This window comes from Prionailurus bengalensis, chromosome A3, assembly GCF_016509475.1.
Source record: "Prionailurus bengalensis isolate Pbe53 chromosome A3, Fcat_Pben_1.1_paternal_pri, whole genome shotgun sequence".
Taxonomy (NCBI): Eukaryota; Metazoa; Chordata; class Mammalia; order Carnivora; family Felidae; genus Prionailurus; species Prionailurus bengalensis.
This window is the reverse complement of record NC_057354.1, coordinates 124,335,026-124,356,148: the sequence shown is the minus strand read 5'-3', so window position 1 is coordinate 124,356,148 and position 21,123 is coordinate 124,335,026. Positions and strand designations below refer to the sequence as shown.

Here is a 21,123-nt window from a genome sequence, read left to right as displayed (position 1 = left end):
GCAATGCTACAGCTCCCTTGAAGGAGCGTGATGGAATCACTTTGTTAATTTTTGAGCTGAGACTTCCTTAGGGGTTGTGACTGCTTACCTTCCTGCCCCACCCTTCCTCACCTATGGAGAAACTCCATCCTACACTCAAAGTTTAGTAGGAATACAAGTACACTTCAGGTGCGTTGGGACAGAGGACCACCATCGTAACTAATCAAAAGGTGGTGCAAACCCCTAAAGCTGGTGGCACAGCCTCTTAGAACACACAGCAGGTTTCCCCTTTCCTGCCAGGTGGCCACAACGTAGGAGGTGAGCAGAAGCTGGGTGGGACATCAATCATCTCTGACCTGGTGCCCCCGGGCAGCAGACAGTAGGAGGTGGCTTCTGGGGAACTGGCGTTGGAGTAAGAGCCCGAGGTGCAGTAGTCCAGGCCAGTAAAGAGAGGCTTGCAAGTCGACCAGGACTGCCTGTTCTCAGTGAGAGGTGGAACCTCTTGTGTTTTGGTGGTAGAGACCAAATGCAACGTGTTACTGGTGAAGAAAGCACAAACCCTAGTTACCTTCAAGTCATGAGTTGAAGTGAACATCACTGATTCTCTCAGTGCTAATATTTGCCCCCTTAACCTGCTTTCTCTCTCCTCTCTGTCCATACCCACCCCAAATTATTTGATTTACAGAAACAACTAACAGTATGAACATCAGCAAGGCTAACAGACACAGTGACTTTTCCATTACAGACATTGTACAAGTCGTTTACTTTTGTTAGCTGTGATCCCTACAACAGCAGACATCAGAAGGCGCCTTCTTTTACAGAGGAAACAGAGACTCAGAGATGTTAAATAATGATCACTGGGACCTAAACTCAGGTCTTTTCCCATGAAAAGAAGGCTAGAAGGAACTCTTACTATACTGGCTTCTTTCCATTTCTTTCCCACATGAAACCTGTCCAGGTCACCTCTCCCATTGCGTGAATGCACGCCTGGGCACACACACTCACTCACACCCCTTTCTTTCCCTGCAATCCCTTCTTGTCTACCTCCCAGTCAAGAAACCTGTCTGCCTTTGTGGTCTCCATCCTTTCAAAACGCTTCTCACTGAACTGTTACCGTGCGTCTGGGATTGCTTCCATCAGCATCTCCAATCACCGTCTTGCTTCCAACTCCAATAGACACTTTTAGGCATTATTTTCCTTGATCTCCCAGAAGTATTTAGTAGAGCTTCTCACTTCTGGTCAGATTAAGACTTTAGCCACCCTTCTCTCAAGTATGTATTTGAACACGTTAGGAAGTGCGACAAAGTTCAACAATGTCCTGATTTCTCCAAGGATGCTTTCTTTGACGTATCATGTTCTTTCCTCAGTACTGTGTCCTCCTTTTAGGGGTGCCCTAAAATCTAGCTTTTCTGGGGGACCGGAGCCCTGAGTGCCAGCTTTGGCTGCCAATGGGGCGATCCACCCTGGTGGCCACTTCTGGGCTTCTATGACGCTTTACGGCCTTGGTGCTTCTGTCTCTGGCCACTCCTTCTCACCCTTTGCTGTTCCCCTCTCACTTCACACGTTAACATTTCCCACATTTCTGTGCTAGTCCCTCACGTCTTACCCTACACGAATCACTGTTTGACCTCAACAACCTCTATCTGCAGGTGCTAAATCGGTATCTGTAGCTCCAGCCTGCTTACCAAGCTCAGACCCATTGGTCCCACTGCCACTGGAGATTCTAACTGGTTGTCTCACAGGACTTCAAATGCAGCATATCCCAAACTGAATTTGTCAGCTTCCTCCAAACCAGCTGCTTTCCCTATTTCAACGAAAGACACCCCCACTGCCTTTTCCTCTTTCTTTTTCCTCAACCCCACGTCTGGTCAATCACCAAGTGCTCTTGTTTCCACCTCCTGAGACTTTCTGGAGTAGGCTCACTCCTCTCCGCACCCTCCCTGGTACTCTTGTGCAGTCTGCGACCTGTTCTCACCCACACGTGGGTGTGACAGATTCCAGCCAGTCTCTCTGACTCCAGTCATGCTTCCTTTCCATCCCTGTCCCACTCTGGAGTCAGAGGAGGTCTCCGAAAACACCACACTTGCTTGATTTATGCTCCCATTTTAAACTCCTTTGCCTTCAGAAGAGTCCAGCACCCTTCAGATGGCTGAGAAGGCTGACCCTTGCCAGCCTCTGTCACCTCCCTCCCTGTCCCCTGTGCACTTCACCACACTGAGTTTTGAGTTTCTTGTAGCTCCTGAACCACATTCTTGTTCCTTCGGGCTGTTCTCTTCTCTTGGCCTGGTAACACTTATTCCTTTCTCTTTTTTCTGCATATCTCTGACATGGTCTTCATGTCGATTTCTTCAGAAAGCTTTCCCTGAGTGGCCCAGGCTACCTCATACAGAACTTCATGTCCTTCTGTGCTTCCTCTCAGGCCTCCGTTTATTCTTAGGGTTTGCTTCCCTGCATGTCCTATCTGTGAACTTTAAGTGCTAGAAGGTCAGGGACCTTGTGTATCTTATTTAACATGCTTCGTATAGAGTTGGCACTTAAATACCATTTTTACTATTTTTGAATCGACAAATTAATGTGTCCAAGATATAGAAACTAAGGCAAATCAATGTTTGAGGATATCATCGAAAATGGAGCTCTCCAAATACGCTGCCTCCCATAGTCATGAGATTAAGACTTTCCTGCTCTATCCGCTGAGCTAGTTACCACAGATCAGTATGTCCTCTGGTATTTTTCCTGTGAAAAAATGTTCATTTCCCAAGGATGATTTTTCTAGAGTTTGTGTTTCTTCTTCTCAAAACAAACAAATAAACAATAACAAAAATCACCTAATAAGAAGTGATTAATTAGCAAGTCCTAAATCTCAGTTTGGTAAAATGTGGACAGTTGAGGAAACTGTAATTATGTAATGAGTCTAGGCTAGGTTAAAAGTAGGTAATTCACTACATTCTCTCCCCCCCACACCCCCACGGCCACAGGGCCTTGAATTATGTTGGGCAGCCAAGCCCTACAGATCCAGCCGCAACCTTCTCTCTTACACTGGCTAATCAGAGCTGGAAAGAGAATTACCTGCCACTGAACAGCCTGATTGGCCTCGTAGGAGACGGAACTGTGAACTTCAGCTGCCCGGCTTTCATGGCAACTTGCACACCCAGGCCTGTCTCGTGGAAGAAGTTGGTGTTCATTTGGATCCCCATCCTTGAAAAGTCCGGGATGATGATGCCCATATTTGTCACAAACTCCACGGACACAGAGGGCTTTGCCATCAGCTCTGCCTGCATCTTTAAGTCAGAAAACAACCTGTTCAGGTTCATTAAACACCTCAGGCCCCTGGCGTCAGATCAAGTGCCCTTCCCCACCCATGTGCTAACATCTCTGGATAGCTCACACCTTAGGAAACATTATTGTGATTTCTTTTTTTTTTTTAATGTTTGTTTGTTTGTTTGCTTAGAGAGCCCATGCATACATGCCAGAGGGGCAGAGAGAGAGACAGGGAGAGAGAATACCAAGCAGGTCCCCTTCTGTCAGTACGAAGCCTGATGCGGGGCTCGAGCCCATGAACTGTGAAATCATGACCTGAGCTGAAATCAAGAGTCAGAGGCTTAACCAATGGAGTCATCCAGGCACCCCTACTGTGATTTCTTTGGAGGAAAAAAAGCCACGTTCTCAGTTCCCTAGAGCCAGACACTGATACCCAGCACTAGGAAGTGCCCCAGTTAACTTTAAGCATAACAGGATGAAAAGATGACAGGAATCCTCATTTACTGAGAGAATAGCAGTCTCCTTACTGCCAGGAGCTAGCAAGGTGGCGCCTCCTAGTGGAATCCTAAAGTTCATAAAAATGAGTAGGGCGATTACAATGATGATGTACTTCATCTTCAACTAGACACACATTTTAAAATTGTACAAGAAACCCACCCCTGAGGAAAAGAATGATCTAAGGAATCAAAACAATGAACAGGATCTTACATTGGCTACTTCCAGCTTCATTCCACCCCTGATTCCAGGAGTGATGACTCCAGAGGAGGAGATTTGCAATTGTAACCCAAGTCCGGTGGGGAGTTCAAAGGCGTTGTCCATGAAGATGTAGTGAAGAAACAAGTCGCTCCTTAAACCTTTCTTGATGGCCTCTCCAATCTGTGGGTCCAACAGGGTACAGTAACTACAAGTAAGCCTCATCAGACTGGGGTTTGTGAAATGTGACTTCCCACATATCACACAATAATTGTTTGTTATCCAGAAGGGACAGACTAGCATATTTTGATTATCTGAGTATTTGATAAAATTAATGATTATCAGTTTTGACAGGCTGGGATATAAGAAATTTCCCTGGAAAGATACCATGTCATTTTGAACGAGTGGTTTGGAGACCCTTGAGAATATTGCCGTGCCTCAGAGCTTTATGTGCTTTAAGTAGCCTTGAATGGCATGGCTTAATTCCAGTTATTTGGAGTCTCAACATAAATGAGGTTTTATGTAAGTGTAATATATTATGATAAAACCATTTCTTTTTGAAACCAATGAGCTATTGACATGATAGACATAATAGTACGTATTAGTTTTTTTTTAAATGACATTTCTAGAAAATAACTTGTGGTCTGTTTTCTTAAAGCCAACATTGTTATTTATCAAATACCAGGGAATATATTTGGATATTTTCTACCTTATTAATAAATTAATAATAGTGGAAACTATAGCTCATATTTAGATAGTGGACCACAGTTTGTCAAATACATTCCTTCATCATTATAATTTCAATATTAAAAGGAACCTGTAACATAGATATAGGGAGGTAACACTTAATATTTTTTTCCAGATGAACAAATGAATGCTCTAAAAGATATACCTAACGTTACAAATGGCCTAGTTTCTAAATGTTACCAATTATTTGCAGTCTAAGAATCTTCCTCTCTGAAATTCAAGGCAATTGAATTGCTTCTTTGAAGGAAGTACCAGCACTTTCTCTGGTTTGTGGGACAGGATTGTAAGGAGTCTGGGAGATCTAAAAAGAGCACTGGCTAATCTCATTGCCCTATCACGGGGCCTGGCCGACTTACCATCTGGGGGATCCCCTGCAGAGTGCGAACACCATTCAGCAGCAGCTTTCCCAGGAGCTGGAGGTCATGGAGCCTGACAAAGCCAAGCTCCTCTCCCAGGATGCGGAGGTAGGCTCTGGCTTCTGGGAATTCTCTGGATTTCAAATCTTTGATCAGCTTCTCAATATTGAGCATAATTCCATTGACCATGTCCTGGGATTTTAACAACAAAATGTCTAATGAGATGTCAGCATTGTCAGACATTTAGAGTCCTGATGTGGGGCCCATCTGCTGCTGCCATGATGGGCTAAACACAAGTATTCAAGGTGGGGATCTAGGGAAGCCACTGAAATCAGACTCCCACCTTTTACTGAAAAATAGATAGCTCCTCCAAATTGAGATGAAAAACAACAACAACGACCCTGAGATCTTACCACGGATAGCAATGCTTCCACACTGTTCTTAATTTGAATAATGCAGGCATAGGAAGATGTCAGGATTCATAGGGCTAACCAGGAGTAGAAGATTGTCTACTCACCCCTTCCCAGCTTACCCCTTTCTCCTCTGATAAGGGATGAATACTAGGGGTTTCTTGAGAAAATGCAGCTGCTGTATAAATTGGCCAAATGCTTTAAAAACACACCATCCTAGACAAGTTCTTCTTAGAGTTAAGAAGAATTCTATAGATTGATGCTTAGTCATTGAGAAAGAAGAGAGTGTTGATAGACCCAGAACACAGCAAAGAGCCTCAGCCTCAGGTGGAGGTAGTTAAATTACAAGGTGGAGGTGGGGCCATCTGTGAACATCTAGGAGTAAATTATTGCCCTGTCTTTCAAACTGAAATGTGCATACATGTCACCTAGGGAATGTCCTTAAGATGTAGGTTCAGATTCAGTAGATCCTGGTGAGGCCTCAGAACCTGCATTTCTAACACGTTCTGATGTGATGCAATTGCCTGAACCACACTTTGCGTAAGGCAAAAAATTAAAGAATAAGAAACTCCAGGTTATTCAATCTGCTTTCTACTCCTTAAGTGGGGTCTTATGCTGGCTTCAAAGTGGTTTTCTCCCACTAGCTAGTACACTGATATGAGTAAGAGCCAAAAAAAAGCAGTTAATTATGAAAATATGAATTCAAAAATTGTAATAGTATCTGCTTATTGATCAATCAGTACCAGTCAGGCACTCTGCTTAGCATTTTACATACTTTACTTCATTTAGTTTTTAAATCACCCTGGGAGGCATGGATTATTAGCACACTCTGGGGATGTAGAAACAGACATAATATCAAACAGCTTTTCTAGGTATGCAGTTTGAAGACAGTGTGGTGAGAATTCAAACCCATGCCCCCGAGTTTACACTCTTAATCATCATGTGAGAGCGCCTCTAATGAGTCTGGCCGCTGGGCACATTGAATATCCAGGAGGCTTATAATTACAGAGGACATAGTCCTTATCCGCATAGGACTGGTTAATAACAGTCGTAACTGTCACTTCAGCTAGACAGTTCCTTGATGACTTCTAGGCTTGGATAAAATGTTTTCACATTGAGACCGAAAGCCTTCCTTGAGGGAGTACTTAACAAAAACATACCTGCTCACGTTTATCATCTTTGGTATAGCCAAAATGGTCCACCAAGACCTTGGAGACATGATCAGGAACTTGGCCATCAACCCAGTACAAAGCCTTGTTGACACTGTCTGGGAAAAATCCTTGCTTTCCAAAAAGAGCTTCCAATGTTGGCTCAAAGCCTTTTCCTTCCAAACCAATCTGAGAAAGAAAATCAGGCAAGAAAATGCCATCAGGTTTCTTTGTTGTATGTCAGCCTCTAATTCCTCTCTTTATGTCCATTTAATTAAACAAGTATTTAATGAATACTACAGGGTAGGAGCTGAACTTAGAACTCCACAGGAGTTGTGGTATTTAATTCTTACCAGAATCTTGAAAGGCAGAACTTATTATTTGCCCTTTTCCAGAAGAGGCAGCTAAAGTTCAGAGAGGATAAATAATTAAACAAAAGATTCGGAGTGAGAATGAATTTGGGGTTTGAGCCAGATTAGTCTGATTACACAGCCCATGCATTTTCTTGGGTTTTGGTTCTAAGGACTTCTCTGAGACATCTGCATTTCCATTAATACTACAGAGTCATGCCTCAGGTGACCTCTAGCTGGAAGGCAGGGGGGCAAGGGAGGTGGGAGAGAAGAAGCCCTCAAACAGTTGGTATGAATGAACTGCCTGAATATAATTCCTCCCCAGGCTGCCTCACGGCTCCCTCAACTTCCTATTTGTGGTGTTGTATACAACAGGAGAGAGGACGTAAGCCTCTTCTTAGTATCACACATACCTCAAAGAGGTCCGCTGGAGCAAATCCAAAGACAGTGAGGGTTGTTTTCAGCATGCTTTCTTTAGGAAGGTAATTATTTGGATCAAATATAAGATTTCCTTCAATTTTGGCTGAGACCGGGTCAAGTGATGGAAGGGAAACAGATTTGGAGAGGTGGTAGTTCCGGGAAAATTTTGTGAAGTCCATGATGGTTGGGAGTTGAGATCCTTTCAAAGCATCTTCCACTAAGCTTTTCAAGCTAGATGGAAAGAAGGAGTGTTATTTTTAGCTTACATGTCATATTACTAATCCATTGTCTGTCCCACCCCAAGGAAATAGGGATTGCCAATTGCTACTAAAAGATTTGGGTTTCATTTGCTCAAGAGCTTGGCTCAGGTCTGATGCACTTTTGCATGAATGTTGCCCAGGAGAAAGAACACTCCATAAGGGTAGGCAGTGGCCTTTCGGAATGAGGTTTAGAATTCTAGCACTTTGTTTCAGATGGGGGAACATTACTCTTACTTACTCTTTGATATACAGTTCTTCTGAGTTTAAGATGTTGGTGATGTGGGAAGCCACAAAGTTCTTCACTTGTTCATTCTGTTCCCGTGGGAGAAACTGGACAATTTGATTAATATCTGACTGGGAAGGGCTCCTCATCAGCATGAGATAGGCAGCCAGTCGCTTATCCCCTGGAGAGGCATCACTGAGGAAAACCTCAAGAAGGACTTCCCGGACCTATAGCCAAAAAAGGAGACTATTACCACTGTCCTTTGATCAGAACACAGAACATGCCTGGCAAACACTGGTGGGGTCTGCTAGCGGTTTATTACGTGCAAGTCAAATTTCTTTCTAATAACTTTTCAAATGCTGGTACTGAATCTTCTCACCAGTATCCCTCAGAACGACAAGCTCCAAGGAAGGGTCTCAGAAGACTCGTGTCAAATGCATGTTGCATTCAACTATATCAACATACTCAAGTTGTGACTTGATGAAGGGATGCTACTAGGTGAAAGTCAAGTTGTTTTAACACAAATTATTTCAGTGTGGGAATAAAGGTGGGAAGGGGTAGTGAGAGTGTGGGGTAAATAAATAAGGCATTTTCCAAAACTCTGGAGTCATTTCCACCCAAAGTAGGGCCAGGTCGACAATCCTAGTTTGGGAAGACTGGGGAAATCAGGCATGTTTTCCTAAGATGAGTGACGGTTGATCTGGTAGGGGGGAAGCATGGAGCTAAAGTCTCATATTCTGAGTGCTAGAGTAGCAGCATGGTCCAATATTTCTCTCTTGTCCACAGTCAGGTCAATAGGCTTGCTGAAATTGGCAATTAGAAAGCAGTAAAATAAAGTAAGCTGAATGATGAGATTTAGAATCTCATTCCAAGTCCTTGTTAATCTGAATAAACTTTTTACGTTTAGACATCCTCTGTGGACTTAACCTCATCTTTAAGTTCCATTTTCCGCAGGGCCTGGATGGCAGCCTTCTGAATCAGCAGTGATGGCTCTGAACTTTGGATACATTTCAGGATCGAAGACGTGAGTCTTGGGGATACTGTCTCCATGGTTCTGCCAGTATTTCCAATGACCTGCATTGAAAAGAAATGAGGGGGAATCAGGGTGCAGAAAGAGAAGTAGGGGGTATCCAGGAAAATGCTTCTGAAATGATGTATATTATACAAAAGACCAAAAGTACCCTCAGAATCAAGTAGGTGTGATCTTCATTCCCAGTGCAATCATCGCGAATCTGTTCCAACAGGTAATCAGCAATGTCCAGCAGGGCCTGGGTCACCACAGGGTTTGTCTCATGATAGCTATGGAATAAGAGTTAGGACTCAGCAAGCATAGCTAGGTTTACCTTAACAAACTTGTGTGTGCAGATTTCTTATTTCGGGGCTTTACTCTCAAAATGGCCAGTGGAAAAACAGTGCATGCATAAGAGTCTGGAAGTGGAGGGTAGGGTATGACCTTAGTACAGAGATGTAGGGTCTTCCTCAACTCCTGCGAGGAGGGCCAGTGTGAAACTCACTTGTTGACCACGTGACCCAGAGCATATAAAGTGGTCCGGCTCTGCTGCTCCTTTGCTGTGCTGAAGATCTCCTGCAGCCTCTCGGCCGAGGGCTCTGGCATCAGGGCCACCAGGTAGGTCACAACATCTGTCAGAAGGGGGTTGGCCTTCTCACTTCTCAGCCACTGGAGGATGTGAGTGTAACACTGGGGCTGTCCACACTGAATCAAAGCTTGTAAGGTGACGGGGCTGAGAAAGAAAGAGCAGAGGATTACGTAGATCACCTTTAGGCAGCTCCATTATCCTTGGCTCATGATGCTCCTCTGTCAGGAGTGCCCTGATCTCCCGTATTCACTCTCCAAATATGACCATCTTCCAAAATCCAACTTGTATCCCAGGAACCAGGAAGCCTTCCCTATAAGCACTATCCCCTGGGGAAGCACCATGGAGGAAAGTCTGAAGAAGGACCCCAGATTTATCACCAAAAGAGGACAGTTATCCCCGTCCTTCGTTCAGAACATAGAACATGCCAGGCAGACACTGGCATGGCCTCATTTTGGTCCTCAGTCCCTCCTCTGACATTCCCAGCACTTAGAGCCAGTGCCTTGAAGTATAGAGAAATCACGGTATTACTTTGTTTTCCTGAATTCTCTCTCCACTAGCCTAGGCTTCCAGAGGGCACAGATGTCTTTTTCTCTCAAACTTTCCAAGGTGCTCACTATAGAATGAGGGATTAGATTAGTAGATATCCATCAAAATGTGCGAAGTATTTCCCTCCTATATTAACACACAAATGCATATCTGCCTTGAATGCAGTGTGTGTGTGTGTGTGTGTGTGTGTGTGTGTGTGTGTGTGGCCCATGGAAGTCTAAGCATGTTAGCTGATATTTCTCTATCCAGCAAACATTAACTGATTGACTAGTTGATTAGCTGGATTGATATTTTAATGGCCCCTGAGGTTTTCTGCTTGGCCAACGTTTGCAAGTTCAGCCAGATACCATAGGTCATACGAAAGATATGGTTGCAACCATTAAAGAAATACCTGGACACCTGGATCAGCTTTGGCAAGAGGGATGTGATTGCCTCATTGTTGAGGCCTCTCAGCTCAGTAACCAGTTTATTGAAGAGGTTAGCTCTCTGGGCATTCTGGTCAGAGACGTGTAATGTTTGCAGTTCCTGGAGAGTCTTCACAATGGCCTCGGCCTGCTTTGGGGGTGATGTGGATTTGGTGATCTCAAAGGCCAGACCCACCTCCTCGGTACCTGGGAGGAGGAAAGCGTCAAAGGGATTCCTGCTTATCTACATTTCAACCACGTCTTGGTCTACTAGAAACTAGAAAGTAGGGAGGTATCAGCAAAGAAGAAAAGAAAACTATACTGTACTCGATGCCTATTATGTATCTGTCTCTGTGCTAGGTATCTGACTTCAATGTCTTTTACTTTAATGCATTTGCTCATCATACTATCCATATGGATTGCTATTATTCTTCAATTTAAAGATAAGGAAACTAAGATCCATAGATGAGCAACTCACCTTGCCTAAGACCTCTCTGAGTGTAAGAGGCAGAGCCGTAATTGAATCCCAGCTTGTCTGAATTTGATATCAGATTACCTCTTTACTGGAAGGAAGCAGAGGAGGTGCTACGGCTGAGGCTAGACCCACTGGTGCTCATCTGCCATCTTTTCCAGAGGGATCAGCTTATGGGGGGATGACCCTCTGTGTCTCCTCCATCACCCTGCTCTGACCCATGCCAGCATATGTGTTAATGTGGGAAATGTGGGGGAATAACAAGGGAAATGTGGTACCATGGAAAGAGTTCTGACTTACACTAGACCTGGGGGCTCATTTTGCATCACTTCTAATATTCAGAGACCTTGAGTACATCACAAACCTCTCCATGTGCCATTTTCCCCTCTGTAGAGTGGGTATGAAAGTCCACATAGCTACTACCATAGGTTATGCATTCCCTCATTGAGAACAATGAGGGAATGCATAAGACAGATTTAAATACAAGACAAATGCAGGGCTAGAGTTGGACTAGAGATCGCTAAAGTTCCTTCCTACTCTAAAGACGGATTCCTGACCCCAAACGCCCTCTCCCACTTCCCTACCTCATCCAGGTTCCAGGCCTAATTACTGGGTGTATAAAGTTGTCAGATCTACCAAAGGTAGACTTAGGAGGCCAATTTCCTATTTCTGAAAATCTGGGTAGCTTTGGGACACTTCTCCTTTTCTTTTGTTCCATCACCACTTGACATGTTCCACTGAACATGTTCCACTGAAAGGAACATGCTTGCTCACTAGAGCGGCCCAGAGCCAGAACACCAAAGCCCACTGGACTCATTAGTCAGCAGACACTTCCTAGGACCCAGCAAGAAGCTAAGCCATGATACATGGTGTTTCTTGGGCAGACTTCCCAGCCCTGGCAACTGCGTGCACCTAAAATCTTACCTTCATCAAAGAAGCGGCTGTTGATCTTAGGTGTTTCTTCAAGTTTCAATGTCTGTGTAACCTGTGCCATCATCCCATACTTATTCCTGGTAACAAAGGAAGTACATCATGTCATGGATGGTCAGCTCCTCAGAGCGCACTATTCTTTTCATGTTGAGTGTTTCCCCCGTCTCATTTCTACCCAAATCCTGCCTATTTTTCAAACCATTAAATTCAGCCTCTTTGATCCCCTCGCCTGCCAATGAACACCATCTACCTCCACCTGGACATGCTAGCTGTCTTTCTTTCAGAAGGACATCTGTACCTTACACCTGTCACCAGTCTGGAGTGCCCAGAGTATAGGGACTAATTTGTGCCTTGAAATTCCTGTGTATTACCCTCAGCACAATGCCAAGAATAAAGCAATTACTTAGTAAATACAAGTTGATGGATCAGGTTTCAAAATGGATTAGTATATCCAAGTCTCTGGTCCCCATCTCAAATCCTCCATAAAATGTTCTAACTCTTAAAGTCTGGGTCTCAGATACGTTTTGTTGATATCAAATTATTTTGCGTGCCTAAGATTTTCCTGCTGAATTGTCTGTTTGCTTGAAAATGGCGACAGGGATGGGCTGTGCTCTGTAGCTCCTCATAGCCTCCTCCAGGCACAGCCTCACCTACAACAGGGCACCCGACAAGCACTCATCTCACACTGACTCCATAAGTGATGAATCAGGGTGCAGAAGGTAACCTACTTGTAGGAAAAAGGCAGGAACACGTGTTGCTCCTTACAGATGGCTTCTGACACATGCTTCTTCTTGGGGTCCAGAGTGTACTGGCAGGACTGGTTGCTGCTAATCAGAGTTGACAAGGGGCCAATCTGTGAATGGGATCGGGAAAAGCATTTTGATCAGTTCCTGAGGCTTGAACCTGATTTTTCTGCAAGGGACATTTACCTTCGAGGAAGATGGGAGATGGGAGTTCTGCACCACTAGATAAACTCAGTGAAAGAAGGGAACTTGGTACTTGACATTGAGACAAAAGGATGCAGCAATTTGGCATACGCCAAGCTGAGTCAAGCTGTACTCTTATTCCACCCCAATGGACCTCTCATCCTGTACAAAGTGTATATAACCTGGTATTGTATGCATACTCACCCACTGCACATTAACACTCGACAAACTACTGCTTCTTAAGTTTTCTTTGCCTAGAAGCCCGTCCTTAAGGCTCTCTTGCACTTTTACATCCTTTGTATCTTTCAGGTTCATGCTCCACATCCTCCACGAATCTTTGGGTCTAGACTGATTGATGCTTGCCCACCATTTCTTCTAAGTGGATCTACCAACAGCTCTGCCCAGTGAGCTGTTTGAATAGTTGCTTCTCCTTCCTGGTTGGAGTTAGGATTGCTTGTCTGTACTGCTCAGTGTATAACTTTATCAAGTATGCCATTTATTGTCCTTTATTGGCATGTGTAGGAATCTTGTTCCTGTATTAGACTGTAAGTACCCTGAGGGGAAAATCCATGGTTCATCTGCCACTGTCTCTGACCCTCAGTGCTGCCTAGAGTAAGTCTGAGCATACAGCAGGTGCTCAAGATAAGCCAGTGCCTTGGTCTCTTTTGATTGTGGCCCTTGTTGTCATCAGATGCCCTATTTTTGGCCCCAAGGACAATGACCAGGAACACTGCCAAGCATGGCAGTGATTGCTCAAGACCTTCCAATTTACTGAGATAGGCTGTGATTCACGTCCCGCAAGATATTACAAGGCATTGGGCAAGCTCTGGTAATGTGGTGCTGCATGAGCCCTGTTGAGGTGACAGCAGAGAAGGTTAATACTAAGGGGGTGCCCTAGACAAGAAGCAGAGGGGCCAGGTATTGATCAGGGTTGTATATGGGATGAAAGGAAATGACACTAGAATGGTCTTGGTAATGTCACTCCATGGGAGTGAGGGAGAGGAGAGCAGAACACAGGTCTTGGGGCTTCCTCAGAGGTCAGATGCCTAGAGGTGGGGGGACATCCAGTTCTCTTACAGGAAAGAGTGGCAAGTGGCTTTGCTGCCCTACATTAAGCCCTAGAACCTTCTCATGGATGGATAGTCATTATTCTCTATCGATGGCAGAAGGTTTGGTGCCAGTGACAGAATAATGGCAAGAAAGAGCTCTGGGCTGACAGTCAGGAACGTGATTCTTGTCTTGACTTAATTAATAATAGGCCATGTGGCCTCTATCAGTCCTTTCCTGGTTTGGTCTTCAGTTTCCTGCTGAAATCTATATGAAGATGAGGCTGGGTTGGATCTTCTCTGAGATTTGTACCTGCTTTAACATTCCAGAATTTTAATAACCAAGAGGACTGTGCTCAGTGCAAGGAGCGATGTGGGTGTGAAACTTACCATGCCTTTGATGAGAGCAAGTGGGCTAACTCCTGTGCTAATGGGCTTGAAGCGATCACACTTCTCCAGGTTTCTTTCGATGGAGATTCCTGTTGCCACATTTGCCTTCTTTGTTTTAACAGTTAAGTCACTGGAACAGTTTCCATACACAGTATCCTATGGGAGCAGAAGAGACAACAGGTTTATCAGATGGATGTGCGAAAGCAGCCTTAGGTGCTTCAGAGGGGGTGGGAAAGGAGCCTTGGAGAAAAGGCAGGAGCCATATGGACAGGGAGGGGACTTTCTTCCTCTTAGGCAGAGTGTGGGCAATGCTGCTGCCTGGCTGGCCAGAGGCAGAGTAAGAAAGCCAGTTAAGAGTGGTTCTGGTTCTGATGCACTCCAGCCTGGCCTCCCAGGACCCAGCTAACTCTGACTTTTTATTCTGTGCTCTCAGAGCATTTTCTCTATTGCTTATTTACGGCATATATTCCAATCTGCCTTGTATTTAATGTATCTTGGTTTTCTCCCCAGACCACGAGAACTCCCTGAGGAAAGGCTTCTGTAGGATGCATCTCTGTATTCTCCAAGTGTGGTATAGCATAGAACTTAGAACTCAGTAAGGGCTCAGAAATGTTCCCGGGACTCAAGTAAATTGAATTGTCTCTCAGATTGAAACTTGAAATTCTTAAGAGAGGCTGGCAACAGATTCAATTATTTTCTGTGTTGAAAACACACACAGGCTTTACTTTGTGACACCTGGTGGGGATAGGAAAAAATCAAACAAAAGAGTAGGGAGGCCAGGACTCCTCAAATACTGCTTTCAAATGAAGCCAACTTGCTCAGCCTGTTCAAGAGGATCCACCAGTGAGCCCAGGAGAGAGGGGGAGCCTTGGGTACTGTGTAGCAAGCCATGGAGCCACATGAATAACCCACTCTATGTACACAGTGGGACCCGGCTGAAATATGTGAAGAGGAGTTCAAAGGGCCACTATTATCCACTCTCTGAGCTCTCACCAGAAACAACACTTGCTCATCCTCTTCTGTCTCTGGAGGAACCAGGAGGGCAGAAATGATGCCCCTTTTGATGTTCAGGATATGTTTAGGCTCCTCCTTCTCTGGGTAAAGTAAAACTTGCTTCCCTTCAGGAATGGCCAGCCTGAGTTCGTACCTGTTCCAGAGAGAGTGTGGTCACGGAAGTGTCTTTTCTCCACTGAGCCTGTTGGACGTAAGCTGGATCACTTTGCAGCCTCCTTTTTTTTTTTTTTACTTACCGTTTTTTTCATTTTGCATCTTTTCTTTACAAATGTACCTACACATATACACACATTTTTCAAAAAAGTATAGAGATATGTGTATATTTTTGGCATTCTTTTACTTCTTTACCTGTTTTCGTTTGACTCACGCATCCCGTTATCTGTTTGCCACCCACATCAGTCTCTGCTGACGTGCTCTTCACGGAACAACCCACTGGGTATTTCATTTCTATCTCCACACGCAGGCAATCCCATACAGAGGTGTGGGGGTGGAAGCATTTGCACATAAAGATTTTTTTCATTGTTTGTTTTATACAAACGACATTGTGTTTTCCACATTTTTCTCTTTCTTGCTTTTCTCACTTAATTATACTCCATAGAAATCCTTTGACTCGTTTGGTAAAGCTCTAACAGATTTTTTTTTTAAAGCTATAGAGCATTCCCATTTTATGGTTATATATAATTTATTCAGACATTCTCCTACTTAGTGGCATTCACTTTATTTCTGGATCTTTTTTTCCCCACACGAACAACACTGAAATAAACATCCTTATGCATATACTACTGCTTTTCTTTACACGGGCTAGAATCCCAGAGTTTTGAAATTGCTGTGTCAAAGGCTATAAGTATTTTTAATTATAATAGCTATTGACTATCGGCTCTCATTTCTATCACCAATGCATATGTACACTTTTCCTCGGAGGCCTGCCAGCAACAAGTGCTGTAGCTGTTTTAAATTTCTGTAGTCTTATGGGCATAAGGTGATAAATACCTTGTTGTTACCTTAATTACACTTCCTGACTACTACCGAATTTGAGCTTCTACTCATACGTTTGTTGGATAGTCACTCGTATGTGGTCTCAGATCATGTCTGAAGCCCATGTCAACTATGATCTTAGGGACTTCCCTCTGGGGACTCCCTTTTGGGAATTCAGGGCTGCACCTTTTCTAGTTAAGTCAGCAGGAAGAGAAGGGGGCCAGGCACATCTCCTACAGCTCGACATCCTCACTGACAGTTTCAGACACAGCCGTGTGGGCTTGGAAAGCCTTGTGGTGATCAAGAGCAGGAGTCCCTTTTGTTCGGAGAAAGATAAGGACCAAAAAGTAACTCCTAGTCCCTCCTGTCACCGCATCCCTGTCCCTCATACACATTTAGGTCTTAGAAAAAACTATTGGTGGGAGTCAGAAGCCTCAAGGCTTACTCTGCAGAGGAAGGACTGGCTTTCATGTCTAATGTGTAACAAACCGAAGATGGGCAGAGAGCTCCTGGTGCTACCAGATCAACAAACCTCTATCACTGCTTGTATTTATTTGCACACACTTAGGACACCATCAGCTGTGATTTGGACTGGAGGCAGGGGTGATGTTCAAAATATTTAACAACTGGTGTCACATAGACATTGATCAGTCAGAAGACACGCCAGCTGTAAACACCAGGAATAGCCTGGTCAGCGTGCACCAGCAGAACGCTCTAGACTGGAGGCTGGGCTTGGTCTCCGTGCTGAACAGACCCCGCACCACCATGAGTAGCCACACCAACAAATCCTGCTGGACCCCCTCTTCCCCAACGAAGAGCACTAGGTTCCTGTCTCGTTTAATTCTTTAAACAAAAATTCGCTTACTTAAATCAACTATCTCAGCCTTATCATCTCAAGGAGTTTTAAAGCATGAGATTATTTGAGAAACACAGTTAAATGATAATTAGGGGAACTTCACTAGGGGAGGGTAAATAATGCTTCCTCTTTCTGATTTTTGTGACAACAGCAATTCCCTGACCCGTGGTGAATACATAAAATACTTATTCTCACACACATGCCTCCTATAAACACATAGATTCATCCCTCGCGGGACACACACACACACATGCAACACACACACGTGTATGCACGATACATGCAGTGACTCCCAGAGTCAGAAGTTTACACAAGCCCGTGCCTTACTTGGACATGGCAGCAGCAAACTCCTCAGAGTTGCTGGTCTTGTGCAGCAACGGCTTCCCCCTAGCGTTGAAGCCATACCCCTCCTTCAGCGCACACTGGCTCGTCTTGAGGATGAAGCTACACAGTTGGGGCACCTCCAGTTCAACCTGGGAAGAGGATAGCAGCACCTGAAGACTCTCCACCAAGAATGTGAGCCCCTCCACAGCCCAGGCCTTACTCTTTAATCAGGACACTACGGGAAATACACTGGGGACTGTGATACCTGCCCCCACGCCATGTGGGTCTTTAATATGCCTTCTGGGTCCCCCATCAATCAACAGACTTAGTCTGATTTTGGGTCTTTTTTGCATTCTGAGGTACCAAGTTTTTTAAGTCTGCCCCTGTGCATGTAAAGGAGGACTTATTTTTGTATTGGTTCTAAAGAGGCATAACTGGTTAGAGGGAATGAAGCCTGGGAGCAAGAGGAAGACCAACAGGAAGCAGGAAGCAGGCTATCATTGGTTTCAACACCAAATGTTTCCTTAATGTCACCAACTCCCCCCCCACCCCCCCCCCCCCCCCCCCCCCCGCTCCAGACCCCATTGTTTGTATCTATCTATTAGGGCCTCTTCAGAGCTTCTCGTAGAGCTGGCATTTATGGAGATCCCTAGTTGTCATCTAGCACTGTTAAAGAATTTTCTGCAATGATGGAAATGTTCTATATTTGTGCTGTCTGACATAAAAGCTGCTAGCCATGGGCATTTGAAATGTGGCTAGGGTGACTAAGAAACTGAATTTTAAGTTTTACTCAATTTAAATAGCCACATGTACCTAATGGCTACCTTAGTTGACAGCACAGACTACGGGGCCCTAGAAAGAAGAGGTCAATGTCTCAGCCTGACTTTTCTTCCCCAACACAAATCCCAATAGTGGCCCTTAGATCCATTCCATATCAACATGGGCATGAATACAGTCATCTGAACCACAGGTAAAATTTTATTCAAGAACAAATTGCATGTTTAATTTTTTCTTTTTCCTTTTAGCAAAGACACTGTTTGGCTTAGAGTATCAAAACTGTACTCCAGAATGCTTTCCTGAGATGCCCACCTCCCTTGGCTCACCCACTGGGCTTCTCTCATCATGTTAAATCTACCGTCCTGCAATGCTGATATTCTAGATATGTATTCCAATGGCATCTTGCAAACGAATGGAAAAATAAATCTGGTTGGCAAAATTTTCTGTGGCAGACAACTCAGCAAAGCGGCTGACTTTCAAACTGAGGGCCAGTCCCTGCACTTTGAGGTCACAGCAGTCCTAGCATAAGCTGGGTTTGCTCAGCCATGGACTCCGTGCCTCTGGGTGCTCCTCCTCTCCCTCCATACCTTACAGTTGATCCTGGTGGTACTTCTTGCATCAGTGGCCCCAGGAACACCACTAGAACTCTCAGCCTCATAGTTGTACACATACTTCCGGAGGTGCTTGAATCGAGTTGCTCCTTCTAAAATGGGGAGAAATAGGTCAACTACATAGCAGATAACTCCCCCAAGGATAGTCAACTCTGGGAAGAGAGGGGCAGTGGCCCAGATCATAAAAAATGGTAATTAAACTAAAATTATTATTTTCAAGTTTATTTATTTATTTTGAGAGCGAGAGAGAGACAGAAGAGGGGGGCAGGGGCAGAGAGAGAGAGAATCCCAAGCAGGAACTCAGGAACCATGAGATCATGGCCTGAGCTGAATCAAGAGTCATAGACTCAACCAACTGAGCCACCCAGGTACGCCTAGACTGAAATTATTTTTAATTGACTGCATTATACTTACTTTCCCTTTACAGATTTAACTTCCCCACTGTGTTTCATTGAGGATAATGTTTACATTTGATGGTATTTTGGATGTATCCTCTGAGGTGCAAGGAGGGGAGCGTTAAACAATGGGGCTCAGAAAGTCTACAAGAGAGACCAGCAAATACCTCTAATACCTTTTCAGCTTGAAAATACCACAATTCTGTGGCTCTTTTTTGGTTCTCACAAATCCATGAGGCAGAGTTCATTAAGTTTTAGGAGTATCTGTCTTAAGAAAACCTCAAGAAGGAATATCTGGAGGTTTCCATTGTGCTGGAGAGGAATTTGCCTAACAATTTGAGAAAAAGGACATTTGGGGCATGAGCACAGGTGCAGTGACGCGAGAAGGACACAAGATGGCAGTGCTGCCCCATCGGAGGCCAGCCTCCTGCTCTAAGGAAAACACTGAGTACCACCGCAAGGCCAGCTCCTTTGACCCCGAGAGGTCAGGTAAATATGAAGGACTGGGGGGCTGGCTTCTGCACAAAGGTTAAAGTCAGCATTTCCTCACCCTCATATGTTTCGAATTAATGATTAGCCACCGATAAACAGATGGTGATGTCTCTTTAAAGTGTCCACGGGCCCACAGCGTGACAGTTCCTTCCCCACCGTGCCCTAGGCCATGTTTTGGGGACAGAATAGAACAGCAAGGAGAAGAGAATTGAGCTCCTTTGGAGGTGGGCAGAGGCCCCAGGAACTGGCTTCCTGGGGCTCAGAGCAGTGCACATCCATCCCAGCATCCCAGCATTTTAGTGAGCTGGCGTACAGCAGGGTGGGCTGGGGGGTGGGGGCGCCCTTCCCTGCCCAGTGGGGAAGCGCCTTACTTGGGCAGCCGGGGCTGACGTTTTCCAGCACCTCGTCTTCTGTAAGAAAAGGAGACAGACATTGGTGGTCGCTCCTGTCTTCCGATGACGGGCCCCAGCGTCTCACCGGGAGGGGCACCGCAGGGGTCTTCCAGCTTTTAGAGGAGAAGCAGCTTCTGGAGAACCCGCTCCCCAGCCCGTGCTCTCCCCCCCCCCCCCCCCCACCGTGCTGCACGAGGATGAGGCCCCGCCGGCCCTTTTCCGGGTCCCCGGCGGCGCCCCCGGCCCCCTCCCCGACGACGCAGCCCCGCGCGCCCGCACGCCGGCCCGCCCCACTCACGCGCCCAGGCGCCGGCGGCCGCCAGCAGCAGCAGCAGCAGCGCGGGCCTCGGCGGGCCCATGCCGACGGGGTGGGCGGCTCCCTCGCTGCGCCTCGCGTGGGCCGGCGGGCGGGCTGGCTGGCTCCTCAGGGACGGGCACCCGCAGGCAGCCGCCCCGCACCCGAGCTAGGAATGCGCGGCCAGCGCCCGCGGCCCATTTATACCGGGCCGCCCGCCCAGGCCGCAACTCCCTGGCTTCCAGAGCGCGCCGGGCGAATTGCAAAAGGTCCAAAGGGCAGCCGGGCCTGTTTGCTTTTGCACACCGGGCTCGCCTGGCCTCTGAGCTCCAGGAGGGGCCGGCCGGGGGCCTGAGCCCAGACCCAGCCAGGACCACCACAGCAGGCCTCTATTCCGGCCTGCTTAGAGTGGGGCCCTGGGGCGGGGGTGCTTGGCGCCTGAGAGGCCTGCCCCGGCCCAGCGGCGACTTCAGGAGATGACCAGGCACGTGGACAGAGCCCACCCCTGCTCCCTGCCCCCTGCCCTGATTTTGTAGCTATTTCCAGAGCCAGTCCGTAACAGACTCTTGGTTGGGACGTTTTTCCTTTCTTTCATTTTGGTGGACTTTGTCCTGGCAGGGTGCCCCTAATGTTCATCAGTACTGTGGCTGTGCATCACCTGCCTGGGATTCAGCCCACTGAGAGGGAGCAGAGGGAGAGGGGAAGGAGGCCTGGTGAGCGACTGACTGGGTGTTCTGAGGAACCTGGTCTCATTCACAGCAAGAGTCAAGTGCCCAGATCTTCCAGAAACCCTGTGAGGTGCCCACCCCACCAACACTCTCCTGCCCCACCCCCAC

General features: G+C 46.0%; 1 protein-coding gene and 1 long non-coding RNA gene across 2 annotated transcripts in view; one reads left to right on the top strand and one right to left on the bottom strand.

Annotated features, from left to right (window-relative positions):
* The window catches only part of APOB (apolipoprotein B), a 38,516-nt gene extending 18,101 nt beyond the window's left edge, over nt 1–20,415 (bottom strand). The window contains exons 1-19 of the mRNA XM_043604452.1: nt 20,291–20,415; nt 19,972–20,010; nt 18,690–18,805; nt 17,329–17,474; nt 15,150–15,303; nt 14,157–14,312; nt 12,523–12,647; nt 11,789–11,874; nt 10,380–10,599; nt 9,359–9,586; nt 9,026–9,143; nt 8,772–8,918; nt 7,860–8,071; nt 7,355–7,592; nt 6,604–6,780; nt 5,034–5,225; nt 3,946–4,113; nt 3,046–3,257; nt 336–518 (exon numbers count right to left, since the gene is read on the bottom strand). Coding sequence (XP_043460387.1) covers nt 336–518; nt 3,046–3,257; nt 3,946–4,113; nt 5,034–5,225; nt 6,604–6,780; nt 7,355–7,592; nt 7,860–8,071; nt 8,772–8,918; nt 9,026–9,143; nt 9,359–9,586; nt 10,380–10,599; nt 11,789–11,874; nt 12,523–12,647; nt 14,157–14,312; nt 15,150–15,303; nt 17,329–17,474; nt 18,690–18,805; nt 19,972–20,010; nt 20,291–20,351 — 2,978 coding nt within the window. The 5' untranslated portion in view covers nt 20,352–20,415. The remainder of the gene's footprint in view (nt 1–335; nt 519–3,045; nt 3,258–3,945; nt 4,114–5,033; nt 5,226–6,603; nt 6,781–7,354; nt 7,593–7,859; nt 8,072–8,771; nt 8,919–9,025; nt 9,144–9,358; nt 9,587–10,379; nt 10,600–11,788; nt 11,875–12,522; nt 12,648–14,156; nt 14,313–15,149; nt 15,304–17,328; nt 17,475–18,689; nt 18,806–19,971; nt 20,011–20,290) is intronic.
* On the top strand, nt 15,260–18,541 carry LOC122497411. The gene is made up of 2 exons (XR_006301103.1): nt 15,260–15,360; nt 18,351–18,541. It is a non-coding gene; the product is annotated as an uncharacterized LOC122497411 (long non-coding RNA).
* Nucleotides 20,416–21,123: the final 708 nt, after the last annotated feature.